Here is a 14,938-nt window from a genome sequence, read left to right as displayed (position 1 = left end):
GAAACTGTGAGTTAACAAATTCTTTCCTTTCTTTGTGGATTGTGATGGAGATCCAAGAATTGGAGTGCCTTCCGGAAGTGGAGGAAGACCTCCTGGAAAAGGAGTTTTCTGAGGCAGTGGATATCGTTTTAAGAGGTCGGGAGATTTGTTCCCTTTTACCGGGGGACAAATTTTTACGGCTGAGGGGGCGCCTCTTAACGAGACTGTTCACGGAGGGGATAGTGTCGGAGGGCCTGCTCTCCGTGACTGCGGAAAACATCCAGGAACATCCGGAAGACATCGCCCTAGATAAAAAGATTCGCCTAGCGAAGGTGGAGTTGGCGGTTCGGGAGAGAGAGGAAGACAGAAGAAATTCGCTCTCCAGAGGGTAAGTATTTTATTACATTTTTTTTTTTATCCTTATACAAAAAAAAATTTTTTTTTTTTTTAAGAAATTCTTTGCACACAAAAAAATTCATTTCATCCAAATAAACCTGACTATCATCAAACAAATACCTACACGAATCAAATGATTTAACAAACCATTCAATTGATCCAAACAAACTAAATATTAATATATATTAATTGTATTATTAATAATTTATTTGATGACAGCCAAGTAATTAAGTATTTGAACTAGATAGATTCACTTCTCTTGTGCCGAAATTTCGTAAATTTAAATACGATTTTAATCAAATTTCTCGAAACAAAACAATTATTATTATATATATATATATATTTTTTTTTTAAACCCATTCATGGTTAATTTTGTTGTAAGGGTGAATGTATAAAATCTTTCTTTCGGCCGAAATGAGATTTCGAATGGAATTCTTTGTATTTCTCTTTACAACTTTATTTTCTTAGCCGTTGTTATTTTCTCGTTAGGCTGATGATTTATGACGCCCGAGTGGTGGGGGGTCGGTTGCCGTGAGCGCGTTTAGTGTTGCCGGGACGTGACAAATTTCCCGAAAACCGATACAATGCGCTTTTTCTTAAATCTTAAGTGGTCTGTTTTTTTTTTAATTTTGAAGACTTAACTGTGACGTAGTCCACTACCTTAATGGGAAAAGAACCACGAAATTTGTTTTTCTTAACTGCATTCAGCTTTGAAGAATAACGAAGGCAGTTAGTCTAAGACGAACTCTCGTGTTGTTCACTTTTCGGATAGTGTTTGTGACACAAGTGTTTCTCGGTGTGTTTTTTTTTTTTTATTGAAGGAGTGTATAAGTGATTGGGTGTAAGCGTTACGGCAGACGGTTGTTGTTGGTGAGTTTCCCTTTTTTTTTTATAGTTTCTTTTTTTTTTTAATTTATTCAGGGCTCGGATTGTGCAACCTTATCGACTTTTTAGATTTTTCAATTACCTTTTAACTTAAATCTTTAAATAGCAAACAAAATTTTTATATTGTCAGTTTTAAACCGATTATTCTGTGTGTAAAAAAAAATAATTGTGATTAAAATTATTTTTGTGTTTCGTCAATTTAAGTTTATTTTTTTGACCTTTACGTTATGATATATACGAAATGGAGGTTAATATAAATACAATAATAAACTAATTTCCATCAATTTATTAATAATATTAATTAATAATAATTAGAGTATCATTTTTAATAATTAATTCTTTAAACATAAGAAGAAAACGTAGCGCATATTTTCTAATTAAAACTACATTATTTAAATAAAAATTTTAGTGCATTCACGTGAAAATTTTTTTTTTTTTTTTTTATTTTTTTTTTTAAAACGATGTCTCCTTACTCTTTTTGTTCTAGTTTCATTAAACATTACCCTTTTTTAAATTAGCATTTTTTTTTTTTTTTTAATCGTATTAGAATGACGTTTAGAAAAATGGAATGTAACTAAATGTGTTGTCAAAAATTAAATAACCCCTTTTTAGAAGTAACCTAGAATCTGATCAGGCCGAAACCACAAATAAGATTTTCTTAAGGCAATTTCTACACGGGTAAATCAAATTAATAAAATTTAAAAATTTTTACAAAATTCAGAATACTTATTTAAAACGTAAAGAAAATTATTTTTAAAAAAAAACTTAATAGTTAAAAGATAATGTTAAATTGTTCATAAAATTTTTTTACCGGGAATTTGAAATCAGAAAGAGAAGAAAAGAAAAAAAATTCGCCACCCTGAATTTGTTGCATTCTACACTTAATTATAATAGTACCTCATTAAAAAAATTTTTTTTTTTTTTTTTTTTTTACAATTTATGCCTTTTTTTTTTTGTTTAAATTTTTTAAAATTTTTTTTTTTTTTAATTTTTTTGTCTAAAATTTCATGCGACTTTTTTTTATCTTAAAGTCGATCCGAGCCCTGTGTATATGTATACTGCTTGAAGTAATATGAAAATAACTTGGGCAAGGTTAGAGCAATTTTTATCTAACAAGGTTTAAACCACTCTACAGAGTCTTATCCTTATTTCCCGACTAGGCGTATTCAAGGCGATTTCGCATCCGGAGTGCCTGAAAACGGGCTGTGAAGTGGCGCTATCCAGAGGTTCGAGAAATCTCGTCTAATCGAAGGTAGAGTAGTTAATTCCTTGTCCGTTGTGACTGATTTCATTTTTTTTTTTATTTAACTTGATTTTAATTAACTGTTTATTTCTATTTTATAATAAAAAAAAAATTTGTTTTTCTTTTTTTTTTTTTTTTTAGCTTATATCAAATGGAGGGAAGATCCACGAGATCCAAAGGTGCTGCTCTCGAGGCCGGTCTCGAGTTTTACCAACCTGCCAGCCGTAAGGACGGTCGTCCGGACATCCACAAACTTTACAATGACTTGGATAGCCGATACTTTAACGGGGAGTTAAAACAGGTGGGTTTTACCGTGGGCTGGGGGCAAAACATGAGGACGACTTCCGGATTCACAGACACCAAAAATAGATTTATTCGTATCAGCTGGGAGATTCACAGTTTGTTACCGGAAGAAGATCTTATGGCGACCCTACTTCATGAGATGATCCACGTGAAGTGTTTCCAGCACAAGTGGGATGTTAGCAATCACTGGCATTGTGGCAAGTTCATCGAAGAAATGGAGAGGATAAATAAGATTGGGCCCTATAAGGTAAATTCCTTTTGTAAATTGTTGTTTTTTTTTTTTTTTTTTAATAAATTTTTTTTTTATAATTTAACTGTAAAGAGAAACAAACATTTTTTTTTATAGGTGGTCCTTAGTCACGAGCTGCCGGAAAAGGTTTACGAAAAACTACATCCGTACGAGTGGAAATGCCGTAGTTGCGGTTATATTCTTCGGCTAACGACTCGCACAACGCCAGGTCCAAAAAACCGGCATTTCAATAAAAAAAATAAAAGTTGCGAGAATCCCTTGTGGAAAAAATTATAGAAGAAGATGTAAATAAAATTTTAGTACCTGAACTCAAAAATTCTTTTTTTTTATGATTTGACAGTCTCCTTCCTTCGAAATACATTGGTGGTTATAGAATTTGATGAAACAATTTCGTTTTCCTTCTTCCCTTTTCTTAGATACGCAGTTCGATTTGGGAACTGGGAGGTGGCACCATACCGCAAGGCGGAGACGGCCTTGTGGTTCTACAGCGGCAAATTGGTGCAGAACATAAAGAAAATATACTCCAGGACGCGATGGCACCAGGAGTATCGATGGGACTCGGGAAAGGCGGCGTATTTCTGTCGAGGGTTTTGGGCCGGGGTAAGAAAATATTCCCTTTTTGCTTGTAAGGCTTACTTTATTTTCCTCCTTCCCTTTTTAACCGTTTGCTTTTTTTTTTTTTAGAAATTGTTCAAAAACCCTCTGCTGGTCCCGGGTGATGTTTCCGGGTTGAAGGTTACCAGTCGGGATCCTTCCGACAGGAAGAAGTCGCTGGTTCGGTTAGTGTCTACATGTATATGCAAGTAATTTTTTTTTTTTTTTTGTTTTTTTTTTTTTTTTTTTAATAAATTTGTATATTTATTCTTTCAGCTTTTTCTCCGCATTACCCAGAGTGGCACCTTACGAAGGATACCAGACCATGGATGACATCCTTAGCCTATCCTTCGTACAGGTGTTCTCCTACGACCGGGAGGGAAAGCAAAAGATCTTCGGATTCTGGCAAGTGGTGAGTATTTAGTTTTGTTTTAAATTTAACTGTTTACATGACTTCATGGATTATAAAATCATGAGATCATCCATAGGCTTAGGTTTAACTATTGGTAGTTAGTAATTTAAATTGATTCGTATTAATCAGCAATTTTTATGTTTCAGACCTACAGAGTGGAACTTACAGAAGCATGGGAGCTGATCGATGAGTCCGGATTTTTAAAGGAGGTAGAGGAGGAAAAGAAACCGCGCGATGAAGGGGAGTGCTCCGAGCCGCGTCCCGGCACGAGTGCAGATTAGGGCAGGTGTGCCCGTTCCGTCGCTGCGCTAATTTCCACATTCTTTTTTTTTTTTTAATTAACGAATAAATGATTAAAAGTAAAATTTCTAATAGCCAAACTTTTCCGCTCATTTTACAAAACTCTTCTGTCTACGGCGTTGCCAAGTTTACGTTTCTTCCACACTAGCGATGTGTGCGCAGTGGATAAAATTATATTACTTTTATTTATTGCATAAGAACTGTACTGTAAAATTCTCAGTTTTTTTTTTATAACTCCTAATAGATCAATCTACAGCATCTTAGTTTTTTTTTTTTTGAATGCGGTTAACTCTACTTTCGAAAATATTCAATAAAAGGTTGGGTGTGCGAAGAAGTATTCGATATCTCCTGTGTAAAATCGTACAATTTCAAATGTTTACAACTTTAAAACTAGAGGATAAATTGAGTTGAAAACATTTTTCTCTTTTTTTTTTTTTTTTTACAATCAATAAATCATATGTTTATTAACTTATACTTAGAGTTTCATTAAAAATTTCAACTAAATCAATTTTCGAGAGAAATACTTTAAATGCTTTTATCAATAAGTGAAATATTGTTTGTAGTTTTGAATCATAACACCCGTATTATCTATCCTGTTCAGCCTCCTGATTTATTTCTTTCTTCCTTTTTTTTTTTTATAATTAGTGAGATTTTATTTAGTAAAATTTTAAAATATGTATCTTTAATTAAAATGAAATTAACATTTTAATATAAAATCTGACCTTTTCTTTAAATTTTGATTATCTTGAATTTTCTTTTTACTTTAAATGCTTTATCAATAAGTAAAATATTGTAAAAGTTGTTAATATTCAAATTATAAATACTCAAATATTCTTATCAAGTTGCTAATCAGTTCGAGATTAAACGTTTATTTAGCTTCATGGTTGATCTTCGAGGTCGATCTTCCGGACGTTACTGATGATCAACAATGTCGGGTTGCTTTATGGTACACCTTGGAGAATTGAGGCGGTGCCCTCTCCCGACAGAATCTTCCTCGGCATAGGCTTCGAGGATCAATGATCCTAATCCTTCGGACAGTCATCTGATTCTTCGTTGTTGTTTATCTTCGGTCGTTGCAGACTTTTGTTCACTCTGGTTAACGCTGTTTGTGGAGCTTGGGCGCAGCACATCCTTAACTTTCACTGCTATTTCCTCTTTGGAAGAAACTGGTCTATCTGAGGATGGTGTAATTACTTCATATAGTGCTTCTGCTGTTGCTGGTAGTTGGGTAGCACGGTCGGGTTTCTTTTGTGCTGGTAGTTCGAAATTACCACTTGTCCTTTTGATGTTCAATACTCGAGTTAAATTGTTAGAATTGCCCTTGAGTGATGTATAGCAAAAATACAGCACCATTATCATAGATAGTAGAATCAATCCTCCATACGAGCCGTACACTAGAATCTGATTTTCTCCCTTTAGGTGGCGTTGAAGGGAAAATTCCTGGAGTTGTTGCTCTAGCTCGTCCAAGGTTTTGGAGTTGATCTCGAAACTGGAGAATTTAGGTTCGATCGCAGGGCCAGATCCAAGTGGGATATCAGATTTCTGCAGCAGGTGTCCATATTTTGCCAGTAATGGCGACAGTATAGTAAGATTTAAGTGTAGCTCCGATTCGAAAATAAATTCCGATTTTCCAGCTTCAGAAATTGTAGCCGGCACAATAACGTCCCTTGTTTTCACGGAACATCCCGGGGCCAGTTTTAAGATTCCGGTACCTTGGAGGGATAATTTGGTGGGGCTGATAGAATGACAGGCTATGATCACAACTTCCGGCGCAGCGAAGGAGTATAACCATCCTCCTATGGTTAATAAAGGTTCCCAGTGTGATTTCGGGTTGGTAGTTACCTTGATATTGCAATTCTTCAAGGTATGAATTGTTGGATTTATCAGCAACTGGGCTTCGCAGGATGGCCTCTTCTCAAAATCGTAGATTGGAGTACCCTTCAAACATGCGTGGTACGCGGCCGTGGCCTTGCAAGAATTCCAATCCGTTGCTTTCAATAACAGGTAAGTGCGTTGATCCTCGTCTATGATGAGATAGTCGTATTCTGATTTTATATATGCTCTTCCAGTCCCATTGTTCAAAGAGTTTTGGACTGTTGGGAGCGAGTGGATTTTATAAGATTGATAGTTGTATTTTTCTAGGAGTGGGATGTCCAGGAGGATTTTGAGTTGGTGATTTTCACAAATGGTTGTAACGACAGAGATGCGCATTAGTTCGTCAATGCTGATCCTTGGTCCCGTTAGAGGAAAATTGACATCCTTCAGGTTATCCTGGATCTCTCGCAGAATGGGTTCCAATTGTTCTGAAGTGATGAGGCCAGGATGGAGTTGGCCCTTCCTTGATTCGTGGACCGCATCCAACATCGTAACCATTGCCTGGATGTTATGATCCAAGCCCAACCTCAAGGCTCTCGCCACGGCGTACGTCAGGTTCATTCGCTCCATTTCTTCCTTCGATGTTTGATGAACCTTGGCAAGTAGAGATTGAAGTTGGTCCTGCAAATTCTTTAACAATACACCATGTCGTTGGACCTGAGAATGCAAGGAATCCAACTGCGATCTCACAATATGTGTCTGCTTTCCGACCAGATGGGATAAGTTGGCCTGGGCCTCGTTAAGATTTTTGATGGCGGTATCATATTTTTCTCCATCATCATATGTTAGAACTCCAGCTATTGGTCCCGCGATTTTTCCCAGAAATCCAAACAGGGGAACGGATCGTCTTGCTCGTAACTGCGAGGACATCTTTCCAGGTGAGGTCATTTTGGTATTTTCAAGTTCTTCCACCTGCGTTCGGAATTGTTTCTGCAACTCCGAGGCCATTTCCCATCGGTCTTCCCATTGATATTCACTTGTTAATTCTCTGCACCAATCTTCTTTAGGTTTGCATTGTTCCGTTAGTCGCTGCAGTCTGGCCTTTAAGTCGTCGAAGAATCGGCTATGTTTGCCGACATCCAGGAATATGGTGATCCTCCAATTGCTGACTGATCGTCTCACCACGCCGATATATTCGAAGTACATTCCACTACTGGCTTCAAGTGGAAGGTTTTGGTAGCTGCTGTAGTCGGTGGATTTGTCCAGTGGATCCGGTCCATCCTGCACCGCCAGTGCTACAAGGCTGGAAATTAGGCACAAAGGGATGACAGTGCGGGCAAACATCTGGATCGATTTCAACATCGCTATCTGCAAATAGAATTTCGATTAGTTGATATGCAGTTGAGGTTCAAATTCGAGCAACCATGACCTTGTCGCGATGTTTCGAAAATCGCGCGCCATTTTCGTTTTCTAGGATCACATTGTTGTTTTCGGTGAATCCTACAATGGTAAAAGGACCATCTGCTCGTCTATCAAATTTGTTTGTTCGAACTTCCTTGTAAACGTAAACCTGATCTCCTACCTTAGCTTTTAAAGGCTTAGATTTCTTATCGTAAATTTGCTTTGACCTTTCCTTCGCTTTTACTAAATATTTGGCTGCAAGATTTTGTAGTTCATTCATTCGGGTAATGAGGTCCTTTAAATAGGAACCATACGTTTCAACCTCTGGACCCTGAGGCAGGGAACTAGGGGTTCTTGCCAAATGACCGAACACGAGTTCAAATGGCGTAAAATTCGTAGCCTCGTGAACTGACGTGTTATAATTAAACATGGCAAATGGAAGTAGACGATCCCAATCGTCGTAGTCCCTTGCATAATGCTTAATATAATCCGTCAATTCAATATGGCTTCTTTCGAGTGCTCCATTTGTTTGTGGTCGGTAGCCAGAAGTGGTAAGCTGTTTGACACCAAAGATCTTTTCTATTTTCCGCATCAAAGAGCTCACAAAACTTGCTCCTCTGTCCGTAAGCACACAGCGAGGTGCTCCAAAGACAGAAAAAAGATTTGTTGCCACTGCGTGGGCGATAGTTTTGGTTTCTATGTTTGGTATTGGAACCGCAATACAATACTTTGAAAAATTGTCTTGCATTGTAAGGATATGCCGATTTCCGTTTGGGGTCGTTTGTAATTTTCCTACTGTGTCCAATGATACCTTGTCGAAAGGCATTGCTGGGGTATCGGTGATCAGCATGGGTTCCCTAGTTCGTGCCCTAACCAGTTTATTCTCAAAACAGCTTTTGCAGCCACGAATATGCTGTGTGACCTCGTCACGCATTCGAGGCCAATAATATCGCTCTCGAATTCTTCGGTAGGTTTTCGATATACCTTTATGCCCACCGATTAGACTAGAGTGGAATTCGGCAATGATCTTGTTACGCAAAGCTATTGGGGGCACTTCTATTTTTCCGTGGCAAAGGGCGATAGAAATATCACCACCGCGGAAAACTCCTGTGACAAGTTCTGTCATCTTTCCTTGTGGAATCGCGCCTAACAGATCTCCTGTGTTTGCCATTCTGCATGATTTTTGGTGGTCAGACTCTAGGGCTTTTCTTAAGTTATTTAGTCCTTTTATAACGTCTTTCCAACAAACTTCATCAAAATGACACCTTTTTACAACAATAGAATAAACTTTATATTTACCATTTTGGGTGACATGAATTTGTCCCTTCACGGGTTTACGGTCTCTAATCTCTTGGAGATCAATACATTCGGTAGCGATTAAGAGTTTAGATATCGGGTTTGTAGGTTCGCAATCTTCCGATATGAAATGGGCGTAATTGTCACGTTGGTAAGTCAGGGGTTCTGTCCATTTATTTGAGACGCATTCATGAATTCTTTCTTTTAAAGGATCACGATTTTTAATTACACTATCACTTTCACTTTCACTTATTATTTCGTTCTCACCTTCCGATTCAAGAGAAGAATGGTCCAGGTAAGGTTCCCTAATGTCTATAAATGATTTGCTCAGGAGATGATCAGTTAACTGTGTGGAGTCCTTTTCTGTCTGAATTCTCCTTGGCTTCATAATGGATCCTTTCCTTACCACCTTCTCTTCTGGTTCGATGACATTAGTCCTGAAACGGGTGAAAGGGGTGGATTGTGCAAACGGTATTGATGAGGGCCCTGGAGTGGTGTTTTCGGGCAACGTTTGCTGTTCATCTTGTGAGACCTCGAATAATTCCGGTAATTCTTTGAATCTAACGATACTTCCTTTCTTAGATTCACTTGGACGGCTAGTTAGTGGGGTTTCCTTTGAATTTACTGTGAGTGTTGAAAGTGGCCGGGGATCTGAGGGAATGTCAAGCATTTCCACGTGTTGTTTTTCCACTCGGCTTCGATTAAATTCATCCAAGAATTTTTTAACTCTTTCCGGAAGTCCGTCTTCGTATTCAGTCGCAAGGTCAAAACTCTTCAAATAATCTAAATGCTCCTGATCATCTTCACCATCGGAAACATATTGTCTTCTGGGAGTTTGATCTAATCCTTCATAGTCCCAAAATAAAGTGTTGTTTGTAGGATTAGAAACATTCGTTGGCGTACCGGCTAACGATTCGTTGAATTTATAAATAGATTCATTCACACCTTGAATCAGCTTCTGTGTTTCGGTTTTAGGCTCTTCTTCCTGATCACAGGATTCACTGCTGATGTTAATTCTTCGTTGTCCCTTGATGATCACTTGATCCGGAGGTAACTCTTCGGATTCCAACTCGGACGATGATGACGGATCCGGCTCGGGGTCTTTCAAGGTCCCTTCTCTTGCCAATTGATCGGCATTCTCATTACCAGGAATTCCTTCGTGACCAGGGACATGTTCCCAAATTACATCAAGGGGTTCGAGAGCTTTCATTAACTTTTCATATACTTTTCGGTTCTTAACGGGTTTATTTTCCGTAGTTTTCCAATCGTTCTGTTGCCATCTTGGAACCCATTCCTTTACACTCTGCACTAGATATTTTGAGTCCGTCTTGATTCTCAATTTTCGGATTCCAGCTTTCCTTGCTTGTCGCGCAGCGACGGTAGCTGCTTCGATTTCTGAAGCGTTGTTGGTCTGCTTACCCTTGTAGCGCTGTGAGATGTTGAGGGGATGATTAGGTCCGAACCAAACACCGATTCCAGCTCTCGGGCTGGATCTTCCATTTTCGCAGCAGGCTCCATCGACGTAGACGTCGGTATACGAGTCAAGACCCTTGTCCTTGGAAGTGGAAGGTTGAACTGGTGAAATATGGAGTGGGAGATGAGGAAAGGCGCTGTAGTCTCTTCGAAACACAGGGGGATCGGAATCCTCTGCTGCTTGTCCTTCATTTTCGCTTTCCGATTCTTCTTCCGAAGTTGTCTTAGTTGTTGAGGATGGAGAGTCCGTATCCTTAGGACTTGCAGAGGTTGCATACTTGCGCGGGCGCAAGCGTTTAGCGATGCAGCTTTCATTCGCTTGATTCATCAAAGGGCTTCGAGTGGGATGGAAGCTGTCGTCATCTAAGGGTGTTGTCGATTTTGTGCTACCTTTTGGTCTCCCTGGACCTCTGGGTTCAGCTTTGGGATTGGTGATAACCTTACGCTTTTGACCGCTTGGGTTGATTGTCTTAATTTGTGCAGGTCCCTCCTTTGGGTCCTTGGGCCTTTTTAGTATTGTATACTTCGGTTGTATTCCTTGACTCGTGGATGGCTGTGCTGACACTCCTCCAACCATTGTCGACTTTCTCGTGGTTCGAGGATCGAAAACTTTAGACTTTGTTCCCGTTCTAACCGGCACTTTTGGCTTCAGTCCTTCCTGAAGACTCCTAGTTCTTTCAGAAAGTCGAGTGGACCTTACAGGGTTTTTTGCAACTTTACCTTTGTCCGTTGGGTCACTAGGATTCACTCGCGCACTTTCTTGTTCCTTACTGGTAGGAGAGCGGGTAATGGGTAGAGCACGATAGATCTTCGGTTGTTCGATCGGGGTTTCAACACTAGGGTTCACTTCACTTGAGGGTTCTGACACAGCTAGATTAGGATCTAGTCCTTCGAGGTCGGAATAAGATAATTCAGACCAGTTAGAGTCAGAACTACAACCTGATTCACCAGAAAGATCAGCAGGATTGTTCGATAAAGCTTCGACAATTCTGTTGATCTTTCCAGGCTTGCATTCGAACTTGTATTGATAATTCTGAAGACGAATCCTCCATCTTTGAATTCTAGCCCCAGGATTATCAATATACGTCATCCAATGAACTGGTTCGAAATCACAAGCTAGAATAAAATCTCTTCCGTAGAGATAAGGCCTAAAATGTTCCATTGCGTATAGTATACCAAGGCACTCCTTTTCAGCCTTGGGATATTTTTGTTCGTTGGCATTTAAGATTTTTGAATAATACGCAACAGGCAAATCAACATTGTCTTTTTCCTGAGTCAAAATCGCACCTATGGCATGCTCTGAAGCATCGCAGGTTAATTTAAAGGTCGTACTAAAATCTGGGTATTGGAGGATGGGTTTGCTGCACAAATATCGTCTCAGTCGAGAAAAACTGTCCTTTTGGGCTTTTTCCCATTTCCACACAACATCCTTTTTTAGTAATTCGGTTAGGGGTTTCGCGAGCTTGGCGTAATCTTTTATGAATCGCCTGTAGTATCCGGAAAGACCGAGAAAACTCTTAATGTCTCGAGGCGTTTTTGGTTGTGGAAAATTTTTTATCGCAATGATCTTATTTGGGTTAGGTTTCACACCTTCTTCGCTAATAATATGTCCAAGGTAAGCTACTTCCGGTTTTAGGAATTCGCACTTGTCGGGTTGTAGTTTTAAATTGGCGTCTCTTAGTCTGTTAAATAATCTGCGGGCTCTTTTGTCGTGTTCTTCCAGGGTGTCTGAATATACTATAATATCGTCCAAATACACAAAGGCTTCAGCATCCAGCATGGTGTTAAGGACGCTGTTGAGTAGTCTTTGGAATGTGGGGGGGGCATTTTTGATACCCATTGGCATTCTCTTATATTCAAAATGTCCGTTGCGCGACGAGAAAGCGGTTTTATGCCTATCATCGGGGTGTGTTTCCACTTGGTGGAAACCACTAGCGAGGTCGAATACAGTAAAATATCGCGCACTACCTAATTTGTCGAACACGGAAATAATGCTGGGGAGGGGGAAAGCGTCTCCCACAATGTTTTCATTTAGGGCCCGATAGTCTACAACAACACGCCACTTTTTCTCACCCGATGCATCTAGTTTTTTAGGCACAATTAGCAAAGGAGCGTTGAAAGGGGAGTTCGAGTGTCCGATTATGCCACTATCGAATTGTTTTTTTAATTGCGTATCTATTTGCCCTAAGGCTTCGAATGGTGATCTGTACTGTTTTTTATGAATCACCTTGTTTTCAATCATTGGTATCCTGTGTTGGATAAGGTTGGTGCAAGAGAGCATTTCACCATTTAAATGAAATATGTCTGCATAATCCTCCACCCATTTGGAAACGATTTTTCGTTCGTCCGGGGCCAAATGAGCTAAGAATAATGCATTCTTGACTTTAATGACCCTATCGGCATAGGTACTATCAGGAGTTGGGGAGAAGTCTTCAAGGTCGGAATTCGAAAGTTCTTCGCCTGGGAATTTACAGAAATCGAAAGGAATTAATTCCTGTGGATTGATTTTAACATTGATATCTTCCTCAGTGGTATTGATGGCCATTGCATGGCATATTCCATCTTTGTTGGTTACCACGGCCTCTCCCAGATAAAGACCTTCGGGGGTTTCTATTCGAGGAAGATATCCTAGTTTTAATTCGGGGTTTAAGGTGTCGATCGCTATCGGGGTTCGAGTTCGAGATTTAATCCGCAGGATTCGAGCAAAAGGTTTGATTTCAGATTTCAAGGCTTTCCTTGCTTCCAGTGATTCCTTATCAACGAAGGGGATAGGGGTCACTGGATCAGACACTGTTACCAAGGTGTTATGTCTGAAGGAAATTTGTGCTTGCTCTTTTCGTAGATACGGTCTTCCGAGAATTCCATGTGTAGAAATTGGAAAATTATTTCGGACCACATGAAATTCTACAGGAATACTAGAGATTGTTAAATCAATGGTCCCTAGGGTCCTTACGGCGTGATTGGTTATTCCTGAAATCTCAATACACTTATCTCTAACAAGTGTGAGTTTAGGATCCAATGCACACAGTTTAATAAGATTCGTATCGGACCCTGGGTCTACGAGGAGCATAATCTTTTCATGCCTGAATTCTGGGGCTCTTACATGGACTACTGGGGAGTCCTGGGTCTCTGTTCCTGTTCTAAAGACCCGACACTGTTCTCGAAGAATTGAACGCGGTTCTGACGCTGCGGGGTTGGGCTCGCTGCTGCGTCTTGACGACGAGCCATTGGGTAGTTTAAATTTCCCGTTGGAGCGGGGGAAATTGCTCTCGGAGGAGTCACACTAGGTCGGTAGTTTTGGTTCTGCCTGGGGTGTTGGTTGTGTGACTGCAGTTGAGGTTGGATAGGTTGTTGAGCTGGATATTGGAAGGGTTGATTTGGATAGTATTGGGGATTGTGGGATGGGATAATTGGATGAGGAGAGGGGTAGGGAAAAGGTGGAGGGTACTGGGGCATCATTGATTTGTAGAACTGCCCAAGTTGCTCAGGAGTGAGTTGAAGGACGTTGGAATGTCGATGGTTTGGTGTGGGGTTTTGAGAAGTTATTTCTCGGTCTGATCTTCCCTTCCCTCCAGAGCTGCGCTGCTCTAATTGTTTCGAATAAGGGCTTGGGGAGCGCGGTCTGTCCTCTGCTCGCGATATGTGGTATGAGGAGGAACGCGGTCTGTCGAGGTAATTATCTCGTTCTTCAGCATGAAGTGCGTACTCTAGAGCTTCCTCGATATTGCGTGGGTTGCGCGCGTCTACGAATTTTGATATTTCCGTAGGCAAACCCTTAATATAAGCGTCTAGGGCACATTCTACAATTGGTTGTAGAATGATATCGCACTCCCTGCGTCTAACGTTCCTGTTTTCAGTGTTAACCTCTTTGTAGATCTTACCATACTTGGGTTCAAGGGCTTGTCGAGCCCCGCTAATCAGGTCTTGCAAACGATCATAATAATCATTTGCGTTTTCTGTCTGTTTTTGCTTTATGGTCACGATATTTTCGAAGTACCATTGATATTTCTTTGTTTGCGCGAAACGTTTCTTCAAATGTTCTAATAATTCCGCTAGTGAGTGGAATTCTTTATGTTTACAACTCGCATGAGCTTGGCCATCTAACCGACTTAAAACTGCTCTTATAAATTCCGGTTCAGCTACATCAGTGATGAAAAGTCCCGCTCGTTTTACCGCCTGAACAAATTCTCGTAGGGGTGGTTGTTTTCCGTTAAAGATTGGAATGTCGCATGCGCTCGTGCGCAGGGTGAACCGGTCTATAGCCGAACTTGCATCTCCTTGGAGGGGGTTCATGGTTGCGTTGGGGTTGATCCCATTACCACCAAGGCCGCTATTTCCGGGCGGATTTCCCTGGTTGTGAGGGGGTAGTTCTGTGTCCGAATCCGACATGATGGATTCGTTTTAAGGTTAGTTGTTTTGTTAGTTTTGACAAACAGATAGTAATTTCAAGATAGAAAAAGAGAGGAGAAAGAATTTTAATAGTAGTGTGAGTGTAGAATAAAATGCTTATTTGAATATCGCAAGGTGAGGATAACGCCACCGCGGAAATTCCTGCAGCTTGATGCGAAAGAGAAAAAAAAATAAACAAGAT

At 39.9% G+C, this 14,938-nt stretch overlaps 3 protein-coding genes across 4 annotated transcripts in view; 2 read left to right on the top strand and 1 right to left on the bottom strand.

The window, feature by feature from the left end:
- The window catches only part of LOC127284310 (putative uncharacterized protein DDB_G0271606), a 31,217-nt gene that overhangs the window by 8,410 nt on the left and 7,869 nt on the right, over positions 1–14,938 (bottom strand). The gene's annotated exons all lie outside the window — the stretch shown is intronic.
- On the top strand, positions 26–5,025 carry LOC127284312 (uncharacterized). Its single transcript, XM_051309701.1, has 5 exons — positions 26–367; positions 3,473–3,656; positions 3,741–3,835; positions 3,927–4,062; positions 4,209–5,025. The coding sequence occupies exons 1-5, from the start codon at positions 45–47 to the stop codon at positions 4,341–4,343; spliced, it is 873 nt and encodes a 290-aa protein (XP_051165658.1). The 5' UTR covers positions 26–44; the 3' UTR covers positions 4,344–5,025.
- Positions 2,231–3,494, top strand: LOC127284314 (DNA-dependent metalloprotease SPRTN-like). The gene is made up of 2 exons (XM_051309704.1): positions 2,231–3,053; positions 3,153–3,494. The coding sequence occupies exons 1-2, from the start codon at positions 2,655–2,657 to the stop codon at positions 3,330–3,332; spliced, it is 579 nt and encodes a 192-aa protein (XP_051165661.1). The 5' UTR covers positions 2,231–2,654; the 3' UTR covers positions 3,333–3,494.

Source organism: Leptopilina boulardi, unplaced genomic scaffold, assembly GCF_019393585.1.
Source record: "Leptopilina boulardi isolate dan_hultmark-lab unplaced genomic scaffold, ZJU_Lbou_2.1 LbouV2_323, whole genome shotgun sequence".
Taxonomy (NCBI): domain Eukaryota; kingdom Metazoa; phylum Arthropoda; class Insecta; order Hymenoptera; family Figitidae; genus Leptopilina; species Leptopilina boulardi.
Note: the sequence above shows the minus strand (reverse complement) of the source record. Positions and strands in the feature narration are given on the sequence as shown.